The sequence below is a fragment of the Musca vetustissima genome, unplaced genomic scaffold (assembly GCF_032173495.1).
Source record: "Musca vetustissima isolate MV318-11 ecotype Yass unplaced genomic scaffold, APGP_CSIRO_Mvet_v1 utg63188, whole genome shotgun sequence".
NCBI lineage: Eukaryota > Metazoa > Arthropoda > Insecta > Diptera > Muscidae > Musca > Musca vetustissima.
Genome location: NW_026874872.1, coordinates 99501 through 115297, shown reverse-complemented (window position 1 = coordinate 115297; position 15797 = coordinate 99501). Strand labels below are relative to the sequence as shown.

At 35.0% G+C, this 15797-nt stretch overlaps 1 protein-coding gene across 1 annotated transcript in view; it reads left to right on the top strand.

Moving 5' to 3' along the window:
- Window positions 1–4867: 4867 nt before the first annotated feature.
- Window positions 4868–15797, top strand: part of LOC133337368 (CD82 antigen) — a 58227-nt gene continuing 47297 nt past the window's right edge. Inside the window, exon 1 of the mRNA XM_061545597.1 lies at window positions 4868–4951. Within this exon, the coding sequence (XP_061401581.1) occupies window positions 4886–4951 (66 nt within the window). The 5' untranslated portion in view covers window positions 4868–4885. The remainder of the gene's footprint in view (window positions 4952–15797) is intronic.

The following is a 15797-nucleotide window of genomic DNA, read 5'->3' as shown; positions in this document are numbered from 1 at the left end:
GCGTATTTTTCGACTGAGTTGGATGTAATTTAGTGCTTCGAGTTTTTATTGGGTAGCAAATCTCTCCACAAAAAAATATAAATATAGGTTTTTTTTTGGGTAGCCCCCATATAAGGGTACTCTTTAATTTTCGGTATTTTGGGGGTTTTGAACGCGTTTTTCAACCGAATTCGCTGTAATTTGGTATTTTGTAGTCGTATATGGTAACAAATCTCCCTACCAAAAATTTTTAATATTGGCCTCCTTTTAGGGGTAGTCCCCATGTAACCCCCTTTCAGTTAAAATATGAACTTCTAAGACGATTTAGCCATCTTTTGTAATCAATCCGTCTTCTAAGGATATCGTGATAAAAAAAAACTCCAACCTGACGATGATGAAATACAACGGCCAGCATTTAGGCAACTCCCCCATATAATGATACCTCCTGAAGGAAAGTATTGAGATAAAATATTGGGTTCGAAATTGAGCTATTCGGTCATTAATTAAGCAAATATAATCATAATTCCCAATATTCGCTAATTCCTACCTTTGTAATCAATATTGGCCCCCCTTTAGGCAAAGCCGCATGTAAGTTTGTACTCTAAATTGCAGTCTTTTGAGGATTATATACACATGTTCCACTCGATTTTTTCACTTGTCTACGGGACGGGCGATTTTTTACCATTTTGTGCGATTTGGGTGTACCACCGTTCCTAGGCTGTAATCGTCCGCTTGAGCAGTATTTTATGAACCAACGCCGTTGTAAAAATAATTCGTCCACTATGTTTGTATTTTGACAAATTCAAATTAAGCTTTTAATTTTTGAAAAAATGGCAAGCATTTGTTGAGACTATCTATAACATTACACTCAATGTTGGGAGCCATATTTTTTCTGAGAGAGCTTTCAAAATATGCATTTTTTTCTAGTCGACTTCAACACCATCTATATCGAAAAATTGACATTTTTTTGGAAAATGCATTTTGTCCAGTCTTTACTATTACAGGTCTTTGACCAGAGGTAGTGGACCGATATCCCCCATCTTCGAACATAAACTAAGTTTGGAAGAAATATTAAGATGTGCTAAGTTTAAATGAAATGGGTTGCTGCCTTCGAGAGTTATAGTGCTCACCAGCCAGGCATACAGACTGACAATGCTCGGGCGGACGGACGGACATGGCTAAATATACTTCAAATCTTCTGAAACGGATTTGGTCCCAAGAAACACCGTATCAAAGTGTATATACCCTCATTAGCCTAAAGACTTTGTAAATAATTTTTTATCTCATGAGTCACACCAAGCCACTTGCGATTATTAAGAAATATTGCATAGTTTACTGACAAATACTGGCCTTCGAGGCATTTTTTTTTAACAAATGGTTAACTGTCAAAGGCAAAATTCCGATTTTAACGAAAAAAGTAAAAAATTTTCAACATAAATTCGACAAAAAATGTTGAGGTCTCTAGCTGAAGGACAAGATAATTTTAATGTCGTATATTAATAACATAAAATGCATGAAATAATCCGCTTCTCAACCAGGTTGAATATCAAATTTACAGCCCTTTGGCCCCAGATTACATGAATAACTTTTATGGCGTAATTTCATACATATGGATCTCTAATTTTAAGAACCATTGGTATAAGGAAATAAAAAATATATTTTTATTTTATGTATTCACTCCTATACTACAACAATGGAATGTAATATTTCATTTATTGGTTGCAATAAACCATAAAAAGATCGAATTCTGTCAACTCCTAACTTACCTTTGGTACCTCTGGTCACAGCTGATATTACACATCATTTATGGGATAAAATCGTTTAGTAAAATAGGTGGCAACTATTTAGAGTTTTTTCAAGTTCTCTTTTAAAACAATAACGGTACTTTCCACATTACCAAAAGCATTTGCTTAGTGCAACAAGTATTTTTTTTAAATGCCTAGAGAAGAACTAACTATTGAAGAGCGAAAATAATGATTAATAATCATGAAATGGGAAAATCCTATTCCGAAATAGGGAAAATGATTAACAGAACCAAATCAGCAGTCCAAAAAGTGGTTAATCGATACAAAAAAGAAAATATAATTGAAAATAAACCGCGATCATTCGAAACTAAATTTGAATAAAAGTGCTCAAAAACTCAACATTCCTGATAATTATTACTTCCAACAGGACAATGATCCAAAACACACTGCTATTGACGTTAAGAAATGGATCGTATACAATATACCACACATGCTGATAACACCTCCACAAAGCCCCGATTTAAATTCGATTGACCAACTGTGGGATCATCTAGATAAACAAATCTGAAACCATACAATTTCCAATAAGCCCCAACTCAGAATACAAATACAGAATGAGGTAAAATACTATAAAACATGTATACATGTATACACTATAAAACATGTATACTCAATGCCCGAACGATTGAATGAAATTTAAAACTTAAGGCATATCCTACCAAATATTAGGTAAGTCAATTTTATTGTAAAAATGAAGTAATATTAAATAATTCATTATTTTTGTCCAGGGGTACCAAGACTTATGCTGTGCAAAAATATGGACTTGGCACTATGTCGATTTTGTTTTAATAAAAATGAAATATTACTTTAATTTGTTGTAGTATAGGATTGAATACATGAAATAAAAAATATATTTGAAATTTTGTGAATTACTTTTTGAGGAATTACTGAAGTCATAGAAAGATTTCCTTAGTAATAATAAAGAAGATCAGAATGGCATCTCTGTTCTACCTTCACAAGAGCGACATCTGTTGCATACCACTAACAGTATATTGATAATAATCGTAATCGTTTCATAACGATAACACTATACATTTCGGTTGAATTTAACATCGCAAAAAAATACTATTTCAAATTAAAATCTAAATCAAAAAAGTATTTCCATCGCCAAGTGTGCAATCAAGTTTTAATCGATTATTGTCCATAAATAAATTGCAGATTTTCACTATTAGCCTTAATACATGTCATACCGTAGCAAATAAATAATTCCTTTAGTTTAAATGACCGTTTCATTACCGTCTATGATTAAAAGTATCTAGATTATAAGTATACTATTCCCGAAGCTGCAAAGTTCGAATTTCTTTTCGATTTTATAAATTTGAAAAGTTTTAGCTTCTTTTTGAATATGGGAACAGACAAAAATTTTCGTCCAATTTTACTACAGAAACAGCTCCAAATAATAAAATGAATATTGTATTCAGATATTTTTTGAAATACATTCTTCTTCTTTTTAAAAATGTCAAAATGAGTTGTTTTCTGAATGAAGTATTTTTTTCAATTACCCTGCAAATTATATTTTCGATTTGTCATCAACTTAAATTTACCCCTCAATCGATTAGTCCAAATGTCGACCTTCATCACCCTACATCTGCCCAAAAGAAACGATAACACCACCGCCAACAGAAAAAAAATCCATCAGTTGAATTCACCATGAATCGAAAAACCATCTTCAGATAGAAACGAGAGAACGAACTGAACGGATAGATTTTGAAAGTAAGGCAAAAATAGCAAAGTATACAGAACGACTGAACGACAACGGACGGTTCGATAAGATACAACAAAAACAAAGAAATTAAATAGCAAAAAAATATATGAAATAAAAATAATAGCAGAAGCAAGTGAGCGAGGATGTTATTGCGGGTGTTTGGTGAATGAAACAAAAAGAAATAAATAAAAAAGTAATCAAGTGTTTTATTTAAATATTTACGTGAGTGTGTGTGTGGAGATCTACTTTAAAGGACTTTGCAGAAAATAAATAAAGTCAGTGTGTGTATGTTCATTCGTGTGTGTGCTTGCAAAAAGGAAACGAAAAAAAAACAGTATATTTCTTCTTCTTCTATTTTTGCTCATTATTAAAAGAGGTCAAAGGAAGAAGCAGCAGCAGCAGCAGAGCGACAGGCAAATTTCAAACAAAAACAGTGCCAGGAATAGGAGTTTATATCAAAATACCCATGCACTAACAGCAACAACAACACACCGTACTGCTAAACAGGCAAACCAGTAAGAACAACAACAAAAACAACTGCTACACTACACTACTACTGCAGGAAATCAAATAACAACATCCATTGCATCTCTCCTTCTCTCTCTCTCTGTCACACTCTTTAGGGAGAAGTGAGAGTGCATTTGGCAAACAAAAACAAAGTGCAGCAAACAATAACAAAGTAATAACAATCATAATTATTAGAATAACAACAACATCAACGACGACGACGAAGGAGGTAGCGAAAACAATAACAACAACTGTATACGCACTCGTATGTTAAACAGATGTGTTGATGGACGTGCATGATTATGTTGGTTGCTGGGGAAAACTCTCTGTTAAGGGGGAGGGGGAAAACGGTTTTATTGAAAAGTGAAGTTGTTTGAAGTTATTGGTGTTGTTGTTGCTGTTTTTCTTGTTGGCTGCATACAACAATTTTTGCGTTGTGTTTATGCAGTGTATGTGTGTGTGTTTGTGCGTGCCTGTTTGTTGGAAAATTGCCTGTGGGCTGTGTGCGTGTGTCTGTGAATGGGCTGCCTCTAATAGACAACTAACGAACGCACAGAGTTTATTCTGCCAACGTTGACGTCAACGTCTCTGTCTTCGTATCTACCATTCAAGTTATAACTTTAATTTTGTGATTTTTTAATAGTTTCTTTTACGAAAAAATAAAGTGTTTGTGTGTTTTTATTTAAAAAAATATTAATTTTTATTCTTCTTTTAAATAAAATAGTTAATTTTAATAAAAAGTGGTAATAAAAATTGAAACAAAAAATAAATAAAAAAACAACCAACTTTAACTGCAAAACGGAAGCTGCTGTATCTCTTCTCTGCTCCCCATCTTCTTACATCGTATTAGTTGCCCAGTAGTCGTAGTAGCATCACAGCATTACCAAAAATGGGTCTCAACGGTTGCTGTTCATGTGTGAAATTTTTAATGGTCCTTTTTAATATATTATTTTGGGTAAGTAGTATTTTTTTTTGAAATTTCTTCCTTCTCACACTCCCACATCAAAAGTTATATTTATTCTCCACCCCATTCCCCCTCCCCCCCTTAGCAATTTGATATTTTTAATCATTCATGCATCATAATTTCTGGTATATCATTTAGGCAGACAGACAGAGCAGAGCCAGCCAAAACCCGCCATTGGCCATCGTAGTAGTCGTTTTTGAAGCCTAGAGATGATGGAAAATCTCATTGGGCTATGTTGTTGGGTTTTTCATAATGTAATCCGTATTGACCCTTTTTTTCCGAAATTTTGTTTTTGTTGTTGGAAGTGAATGGCTCTGTGTGTATGCTCCACTATGGGTTTGTTTTTTTTTTTTGTTGTTGTTGTAAAACTCCCCCACCTTAAAATCATATTTGATTGTACTGCTCTCACACTCTCTCTTCAAACTCCTTTCTCTATAAATATCTCATCTCTCTGGTTAATGGTGCTGCTGTTATGCTCATCTCTTGTGTTTATATATGAGGCAGAGTTGCCAATTGGCGATTCCAATAAATTAAATAATGGCCAAAAATGGACTAAAATGGGGCATTATTTATGCGAAAAAGCCAAATATCGTATCGTAAAATGTGGATAATTATTTTTATTTTTGGTAGAAAGATTTGCTACCCTATTTGAAGTCAGTTCAGATGAAGAATTACCAAAATTATGAAAATTTAATTTATACTTGAGTAAATTATTATTAAAATAATAGACAGTGGCGCCCAATGTGGAAATTACCATCTTTCTAATACGGAAGTCTAAAAAGATCGATTTTTTTTGAAAATGTTAAAGGAATTTATTTTTCAGTGGTCTTTAAAAAAAGAATTGTTAACAATATTTGAGAGATTTTTGGTTAACATAAAATGGCGCCCAAGGAGGATATTACTCATAACAATATATTTTGTAAGGCTTCGACAATGATACCGACCTTTTATACGAGTTAGAGGGATTGACAATATTACTAGGAATAATTGTTGATATTATGAATGGGATTTTTTTACGAATAGAAAAATGGCGCCCAATAAGGAAAAATGGTGTCCAAGGAGGAAAATACTTATTGAAATAGTTTTTAAGACTACGAAATTGAATCCGAAATTTTATACTAGGCAGAGGGCTTGCAATATTAATATAATTATATAATATATTCAAATGATATTCTAATGTAGGTCATTTGTGTTAAAAAAAATGGATTTACAAATTGGCGCCCAACGAAGAAATTACCCAAAGCAATCTCACTTCCATGTTCTGTACTTTGAATTGACGCTAATAATATGAATTATTTGTGTGTTTATGCTATGAAAGTGATTGTTATACAAATCGAAAATGGCGCCCAACGTATGTATTTAAAAAGTTTAATCATAATGCATCTCAATACCTTACAAATGTTGTGAGGTATTGAAAATATAAAAAAAAATAATTTCTTAGTAAATCCATCATAGGAATGGTAAATGTTAATTTATGAAAATAATAAGCCCATACATTGAGGATTGCTCTACGATTGGAAAATGGCACCCAAGAGTGGCTTAAACAGTTTCGAGGTAACTTAATATACTTTTTTGAAAAAATTGAGCCCGAATGATAGACAATATTAAAAGGAATTGTTGATGATCTTAAAGTTCGGATTATTACATTAAGATCGTCACGTTATTAAATGGCGCCCAACGGTTTAAGCAGTACTTTCATATTTCTAATATTTTTTTTGTGAAAAAAACCCTGGGTGATAGACAATATAAAAATTAAATGTGATTGATCATAAGGAACAAACTTATTATACGAATGGAAAATGGCGCCCAATGTGTAGCTTGTACTGTATAAACATATTTTCTTTAAGAACAATGGAAGGGAAATTTTGAATTACATACTGGAAGAGGAAGAAATTAAGAAAGTTATTATTAAAAATGTATCCATACTCTTCAAAATACCGAAATTTGGCAGTTACCATTATATGGGGGCTATCGTAAAATGTGGACCAATGTTGATAATTTTGAAATACCAAAAATTATAGAAAATACCAAATTATAGCCTATCCTAGTCTAAAAAAACGTGTCCATACTCCCCAAGATATCAAAGTTTGGGATATACCGTAAAAAGTGGACCAATATCAAACATGTTCAATAGGAAGATTCGGACCTGATAGACCTCAAAACCAATAAACCAAAACCTCGAAACCAATAAAAAAAATGTCCAGGTGTGGTGATCTTGTGTGCAGTTTGTCCAATGTAAAAGACCATGCTTTGATATGTCATCCTCTACTTGATCTTTCCATCGAATGGACTCGTAGACTCGCTTTTATATGGATTTTTAGATGGGGCATCCTCATCCATTCGCACAACATGGTCTAGCCACATTAGTCACTGCAGCTCGATACGTCTTCTCTCAAACACAGCATGAGCTGCCTCATCTGCTTGTGCAAGTAGCCATGCTTCAGATCCATATACCAGCACGGGTAGTATCAGCGTCTTGTAGACTGTGAGTTTGGTCTGGCGAGAGGACTTGCTCTTGAATTGCTTACTCAGACCATAGTAGCATCTGTTGGCCAACACTGATGTCATTTGTTTGGTCTGGCGAGAGGACTTGCTCTTGAATTGCTTTCTCAGACCATAGTAGCATCTGTTGGCCAACACTGATGTCATTTGTTTGGTCTGGCGAGAGGACTTGCTCTTGAATTGCTTACTCAGACCATAGTAGCATCTGTTGGCCAACACTGATGTCATTTGTTTGGTCTGGCGAGAGGACTTGCTCTTGAATTGCTTACTCAGACCATAGTAGCATCTGTTGGCCAATACTGATGTCATTTGTTTTATTTATGTTGGTACCGAGATATATAAAATCGTTGACTATATCGAAGCTGTAGTTTTCAAGTTCCACAATTGGTCCGAGTCTACTGGACGTCTTGCGCTTGGTCTTGTCGCCATTTACTGTCAGACTCACTTTGGCAGCTTTCCATCTGCATGTAAAAAGTATCCCTATAAGAGGTCAGTCTTTCATCTATATAAGATCAGCTTTCCACCTACAGATGACCAGCCTCCCGTCTGTAGGGGGCCAGCCTTCCTCCTATAAAAGACTCTGCCCTCTATCTACAGATTACCAGTATCACACACGTCAACCCCTAATTAAAATCTCTGTATAGCATTTCTAGATCCCTTACCCTATTATCTTTGACCTCTATCTCCGGATGGCCAGCTTTCGTTTAATAAATCCAGCCTTCTCTCTCTTATAATAGGCAACCCTTTCACCCATAGAAAAACCAGTTTTTGAATAATGTGTACCAAGGTATTACGGTTCAAATTGTCTATATTGTGTGTCCATCCTGCGAATAGAGTGTGCCAATCTATATAATATCCCAAGGAATTCCTTCTTGTTCACCTCTATATTTCAGATGCATTCCTCGAATTGAGTGATGGCAACCCCGTTCTCTTTTCCAAAACAGCCTCACTAGCACACACAGCATCACTTGGATATTGAAGTTGAATCCAAAATCTCTACCACACAATTCTCTTTTACTCGTTCTCACATTTAATCAAATGACAATGTCCTGTTTTTCTTGTTCTTCTTCTTCTTTTCGTTGGTTTCTTGCCCTGTTCCATTTTGTGGGTGGCTTAGCCAAGATTACCACATTAGTATCCCATCCATGCATATTCGCCACATGGAAAAAATCCCATTTCTTTAATTTTACAATCCCGCGAGAACAGGAAAAAAATAAAACGAGGAAGTAGAAAAAAAAAACAGATTCATTACATTTGTTTGTGTGTGTGTGTGAGCGAGGGGGTGTTAAAATTGTGGACCAAGCCATTTTTTATGTTGGCTCATTAGAGGATTAGTTTTGAAAATATATGGAAAACTATGCTCACACACAATCGCAGGAACATATATTTTTTGACAGATGTTAGTGGTAAGGTGAGGAAGTTTTGGAGACTTGTTGGCGGAGTTGGGTACTTAGATAATAAGTGATATTGTGGAGGATAAAATATAATACTTTGGGGATGTGGTTGCGGATTTATTGTCCATGGTCTTTGAGACAAAGTTATAATGGAAGAAAATAACATACAAATATAAAAAATAGGGATCATAATTTTTTCAATCTGAAATATTTTCAATTTGCAATTCCTTTTGTACCACTTCGAAATATTAATCGGAGACCCCAAATTCTGTCTATAGTATGCCACCATTTCATTTTCATGTCGAATATCGGCCTTCCACCAGTCCTCCATCTATAGAAGGACGGATATCCATCAACTGCAGAAGGCCAGGTTTCCACCTACAGATTACCAGCCTCCCATCTTTATAAGACCAGAATTCCGTCTATAGAAGGCTTGCAATCTATAAAAAAATGACCAGTCTTCAACCTATAGTAATATAAAATCCATAATTGAACTGAAAGAAGGCCAGCCTTTCATCTATAGAAGACCGCGCTTTCAATTGTAGGAAATCTGCTTTCCATCTACAATCTTGCGACATTTATCCAGTCTATCTATAGGAGATCCGACTTTCAACTGTATAAGGCCAGCATTCCACCTACAGCTTACCAGCCTTATTCATATTTAACATCCCATCTAGGTCTGCATTCCACCTATAGAAGGCTTGCTGTCTATCTACTGATGGTCAGCTTCATCTTTTCATCCACAGAAGTTCAGTTTTCCTTTTATTGAAGGACAGCCCTACGACTATAAAAGTCTTGCTCTCTATCTACAGATGACCAGCCTATCGTCTAAAATGCCATAATTCAATCTGTAGAATTCAACCTTTCCATGTAGAGAAGGCCAATCCTTCAACTGTAGAAGGTCAGACTTCCATCTACAGATGTTCAACTTTTAATTTAGCGAAGGCTACCTTTCCATCAACAAAATACTTGATCTCTATCTACAGGTCACCAGACTTTCATCTGTAGAAGTCCAGCATTTTACCTATAGTAGACCAGCCTATAAATTGCCATCCTTCCACGTATCGGACGGACTTCCCACTATTGATGGTCAGCCTTTCATCTACCGATGTACAGCCTATAAAATTCCAGTTTTTCACCTATACAAGTATTGCCCTCTATCTTCAGATGACTAGCCTTTCGTCTATAGAAGTCCAGTCTTCCATCTATAGAAGGCCAGTTTTCCATCTTTAGAAGTCCAGTCTTCCATCTATAGAAGGCCAGTTTTCCATCTTTAGATGGACAGTCTTCCATCTATAGAATACCTGCGTTCCATCTATAAAATACCAGTCATTCCACTATAGAAGGTCAGCCTTGCATCAACAGATGTTACTTTCTATCATGAGATGACTATCAAAAGGCCATTATTCGACATAAAGAAGTTCAGCCTTTCGTCTGTAGGTGAACAGCCTTATTCTATATAGAAGTCCACCTCTCCAACTGTAAAGTGCCAGCCTCTCGCCTATAGAATGTCAGATTTCCACATATAGTAGAACAGTCTTTAACCTATAGAAGGCTTGTTTTTGTTCCTTGCAAGAATAGACCTCCGTCCATAGAAGAAGCCCGTCTGCGTTCCTTCTATAGGAAGCCAGTCTTCTATCGATTGATGGTCAATCGTTCATTCACAGAGGGCTAAGGTTTTACATATAGAATGCTTTAATTTTAACTATAGAAGATCATCCGTCTATCTACAGATGGTCAAATTTCCGTCTGAAGAAATCCAGTCTCCAAGCTATAGAAGATAAGCCTATAATCTACAAAGAGTCACACTTCGACCACTATAAAGTCCGTCTTCCGTCTATACAAGGTTAAACTTCTATCTAGAGATGGTCAGCCTTCCAGTTTCCTTGTTTTGTTAATCATTGGTCTGTCATCTATCGTTGAATAGAAACAACGACGCTTGCAATTTGTGTGGCTTATTTAGTGTTGTCATTTCCCTCTGAATGGCGTCTCACGTCTCACAGGGAAGGATTCTAAGTGAGGAGCTACATTTCGAAGATGGACACTTGCTTGGCTTCGCTTCCATCTATAGAAGAACATCCGTCTGTCTACTGATTGTCAAGTTTCCGTCTAAAGAAGACCAGTCTCCAAGCAGTAGAAGATAAGCCTTCAATCTGCAAAGCGATACTTTTCGATCTTCACAAGTTTCGTCTCCCATATATACAATGTTAAATTTGTATTTGCAGATGGCCAGCCTTCCATCTTCCACAAAGCATTACCAGATTACTCCATATTAGCTCTTGTTTCGTTAATTATTGGTCCGATGTGGCCTCTTCTAGTTGATGGGGCTGTCATCTGCCGTTGTCTAGAAACGATGGTTGGGGTTCTTGCTTATTTAGTGTTGCGATTTTCCTCTGGGTGGCGTCCCACCATTCGAAGTTTTCGAAGATGAACCTGCCTCTAGATGAAATTTATCCGAAGTCCCCTGCCACCCTAAAAAACATCATCAGCAACAAAAGATAAATATGCCAGGAGCTGGCGCCACCTAGAGGAAAATGTCAATACTAAACAAGCGAGGACCCAAACCGAGGCAAGTTTTTTCTAGGCAACGATAGATGACATTTCCATCACCAGATATATGCTACAGTAGACCAATGATTAACGAATAAAGAACTAATGTGGAGTCCACAATGTAATGCATTGAAGAAGCTGGAAGGCTTGCCATCTTTAGAAAGAATTTTAACCGTGTATAAATGAAAGACGGACCTTTTAAAGATAGAAATGAAGCTCTTTGTGGATTGAAGGCTTATTTTCTATAGCTCGGAGAAAATTATTTTCTAGACGGAAACTTGACCATCTGTAGACAGGCGGATGTTCCTCTATAGGTAGAGGAAAATGACGATACTAAATAAGCGAGGACATCAACCACGGCAAAACTTGTAGGAGGCGTTATTTCTAGGCAACGATAGATGGCAGCCACATCCCCTAGGACAGGCAACAGGAGACCAATGATTAAGATATCAATGGATTGAGATAGCAATGCTTTGTAGAAGCCCTATGTTCTCTCCCAACAGGAGTAACAGGAGAAATAAAAATTTATTTGTTAACCGAACTTTATTTTTGAAAAACTTGGAATTTTATATAACATTCCTGGTTTATCGAGGCAGAACGCCATTTATCCTTTAATTCTTTTACCGCTCCTGACTACAGGGTGTGTTCTGTTATAGGTTATAAAAATTTGTTATTAAATTTAATTAATATTTTCTGTTTTATCCTCAAATAAATGTTTTCGCTCCTGCTGATCAAAAATTCCACACCTTATATCAAACGCAACACCACAACCAACCACAGGTCGGGTAGGCAGGCAGTCCCACTGCATAATTAATTAAATTCCATAATACACCAAGCAAAGCTATTACTTGTAATATTTCTGTTCTGTTATTTTCGATGAAAGACCCTCACACTCCCCCTATATTTCATAGTCATTCATTTTACGCTCATTTGTACGCTCCTCATTTACCGAAACATAACCTATCCCTACAAATAATAAAAAAAAACAACATCGACAACAACATCAACATAGATATTAAATAATAGCTTGTCCTATTTACAAGAGTTTGCTCCCGATTTTTCATGTTCCTGTGCTGGTCGGGCAGGCATACGAATACAATTCATATTTGTAGTTTTATGTTTTTTTCTGTTGTTGTTGTTCCTTTTGCGTTCGCGTTCGTGTTATTATTTTATTTTTTCTTTGGGTGTGTGTGCAAAAGGACATGCATTCTATTGAAATTACCAATATCTGGGTTGGCATTTTTTCAAAATCAATGAATTGTGGCGTTTTGAATTTTCATGATGGTAATAAAATGTTGAGGATGGTTCGTTCGGTGGCATATTTACACGCAACATAAAATATTTGATGGGAAATAAATGTATATTTAATATTCAAATGAATGCTCTGTTCCAGAACCAGCAAGAATTTGCTACAAATCGAAATGTGTTTAATTTTTTTTTTTTCAAAAACCTGGCGATACACAGCTATTCTGTTCCCGTACTGCAAGAATCTACTCGATTTTGCTATTTTTTTCGATATCATAAAGGAAAATTCGTTATCGTAGTAAAAAGTAGTAAAGGGTGATTTTTTTGAGGTTAGGATTTTCATGCATTAGTATTTGACAGATCACGTGGGATTTCAGACATGGTGTCAAAGAGAAAGATGCTCAGTATGCTTTGACATTTCATCATGAATAGACTTACTAACGAGCAACGACTGCAAATCATTGAATTTTATTACCAAAATCAGTATTCGGTTCGAAATGTGTTTCGCGCTTTACGTCCGATTTATGGTCTACATAATCGACCAAGTGAGCAAACAATTAATGGGAATGTGACCATGTTTCGCACTCAGTTTACTTTTTTGGACATTAAACCAACCACACGAATGCGTACAGTGCGTACAGAAGAGAATATTGCGTCTGTTTCTGAGAGTGTTGCTGAAGACCGTGAAATGTCGATTCGTCGCCGTTCGCAGCAATTGGGTTTGTGTTATTCGACCACATGGAAGATTTCACGCAAAGATCTTGGTGTAAAACCGTATAAAATACAGCTCGTGCAAGAACTGAAGCCGAACGATCTGCCACAACGTCGAATTTTCAGTGAATGGGCCCTAGAAAAGTTTTCAGAAAATCCGCTTTTTTTATCGACAAATTTTGTTCAGCGATGAGGCTCATTTCTGGTTGAATGGCTACGTAAATAAGCAAAATTGCCGCATTTGGAGTGAAGAGCAACCAGAAGCCGTTCAAGAACTGCCCATGCATCCCGAAAAATGCACTGTTTGGTGTGGTTTGTATTTGTATTGTAATTTTTCAAAGATGCTGTTGGACGCAACGTTACGGTGAATGGCGATCGCTATCGTTCGATGCTAACAAATTTTTGTTGCCAAAAATTGAGGAACTGAACTTGGTTGACATGTGGTTTCAACAAGATGGCGCTACATGCCACACAGCTCGTGATTCTATGGCCATTTTGAGGGAAAACTTCGGAGAACAATTCATCTCAAGAAATGGACCGGTAAGTTGGCCACCATGATCATGCGATTTGACGCCTTTAGACTATTTTTTGTGGGGCTATGTCAAGTCTAAAGTCTACAGAAATAAGCCAGCAACTATTCCAGCTTTGGAAGACAACATTTCCGAAGAAACTCGGGCTATTCCGGCCGAAATGCTCGAAAAAGTTGCCCAAAATTGGACTTTCCGAATGGACCACCTAAGACGCAGCCGCGGTCAACATTTAAATGAAATTATCTTCAAAAAGTAAATGTCATGGACCGATGAGATTTTGCAAATTTTATGCGTTTTTTTTTAAAAGTTATCAAGCTCTTAACAAATCACTCTTTACATTCTTGCAGTACGGGAATAGACCTAGTATTTTTACATAAAATATTATCGATAACTAGGATTCTTTAAAATATATTCGATAAATACATAAAACATTATCGATAACAAGGTTTAAGTTAGAAAATATAGTCGACAAATTTATTTTTATTGAAAATCGAATTGATAACTTATTGTTCGATAGAAATTGCAAACGATAACTGGCTTTCCTGTACATAAGTTCATCGATATGTAGGATTTCTATAAACAACATAATGGATAATTAGGCTTTTTATACAAAATCGGGGCAATAACTGAATTTTCTTTAGAAAATACCTGTTTGATTATGATCTTTAATATCGATAAGTAGTATGTATGAAGGAACTTTTTTTTTATCGATAACTGTCTTTTATGTATAAATTTCTAATTGATAGTTGTTATTATATACTAGTCGATTACTGAATTCTCTATAACGATAACTAAATCTTCTATAAGAGATTCCATAGATTACTATACGTTTTTATTAAACATTCATGTCGATAACTAAATATTTCTTGTCGATAATCCAGGTATCACTACTAAATGTAGTCGAAAACAAGTTTTTATAAAGAAGGAAATCTACTTTATAACTATGTTTTTAAAAAAAATCCAATCGATAACTATATTTCGTTGTAAAATATTTTCGATAGAAAGGATCGATAACTAGGTTTTCTTTGGAAAAAAACAAACGATAACAAGATTTTTTTTTAAATCTAATCCATAACAAGATTTTATGTGAAATCGATAACTACGATTCTTATTCTTATGTAGAAAATATATTTGCTAATTAGGGTTTCTTTAGAAAATGTTATCGATATCAATGTTTTCAGTAAAACCTCCAATCGTCAACTAGATTTTCTGTAAAATATATTCGATAAATAAGATCGACAACTACATTTTCTTTAGAAAACACAACCGATAACAGTGTTTTTGTTTTTTAATCTAACCGATTACAAGATGTTATGTGAAATCGATAACAAGGACTCTTATAGTAATTTCAATCGATAAAAATGTTTTATATAGAAAATATATTCGATAAAAAGTTTTTTTTTTTAGAAAATGTTATCGCTAAGAAGGTTTTAAAAATCGATATATAATTTTTATTAGCAAAAGTAATCGAAATTTTATCGATAACTATGATTCATTTAAAAACCCGGATCGAAAATTATGTTTTTTTTTATCGAAAAGAGAAGCGATACATAGAGTTTTACGTTAGAAAATGTTATCGATAACAAGTGTTTCTGTAAAAAAAATGTAACCGATAATTTGATTTCCTATAACAAATCTAATCGATAAATAAGATTTCTTTAAGAAAATCTCAATATAAAGGTAAGCGATAACTTGTGTTGTGGTTAAATTTTTAGTTTTTGTTTCAAAAGAAAATCGATCCGATAACTAGATTATTTACTAATAACCTACTCGATAAGTAGATTTTTTATATCGAATATAATGGTTAGGCATGCTTCTCTCGGAGAATCAGGACGATATGTAGGATTTCTATAAAAATAACTCGATAACTGCGTGTTATATGTAAAAAACTTGGATTTCTATATA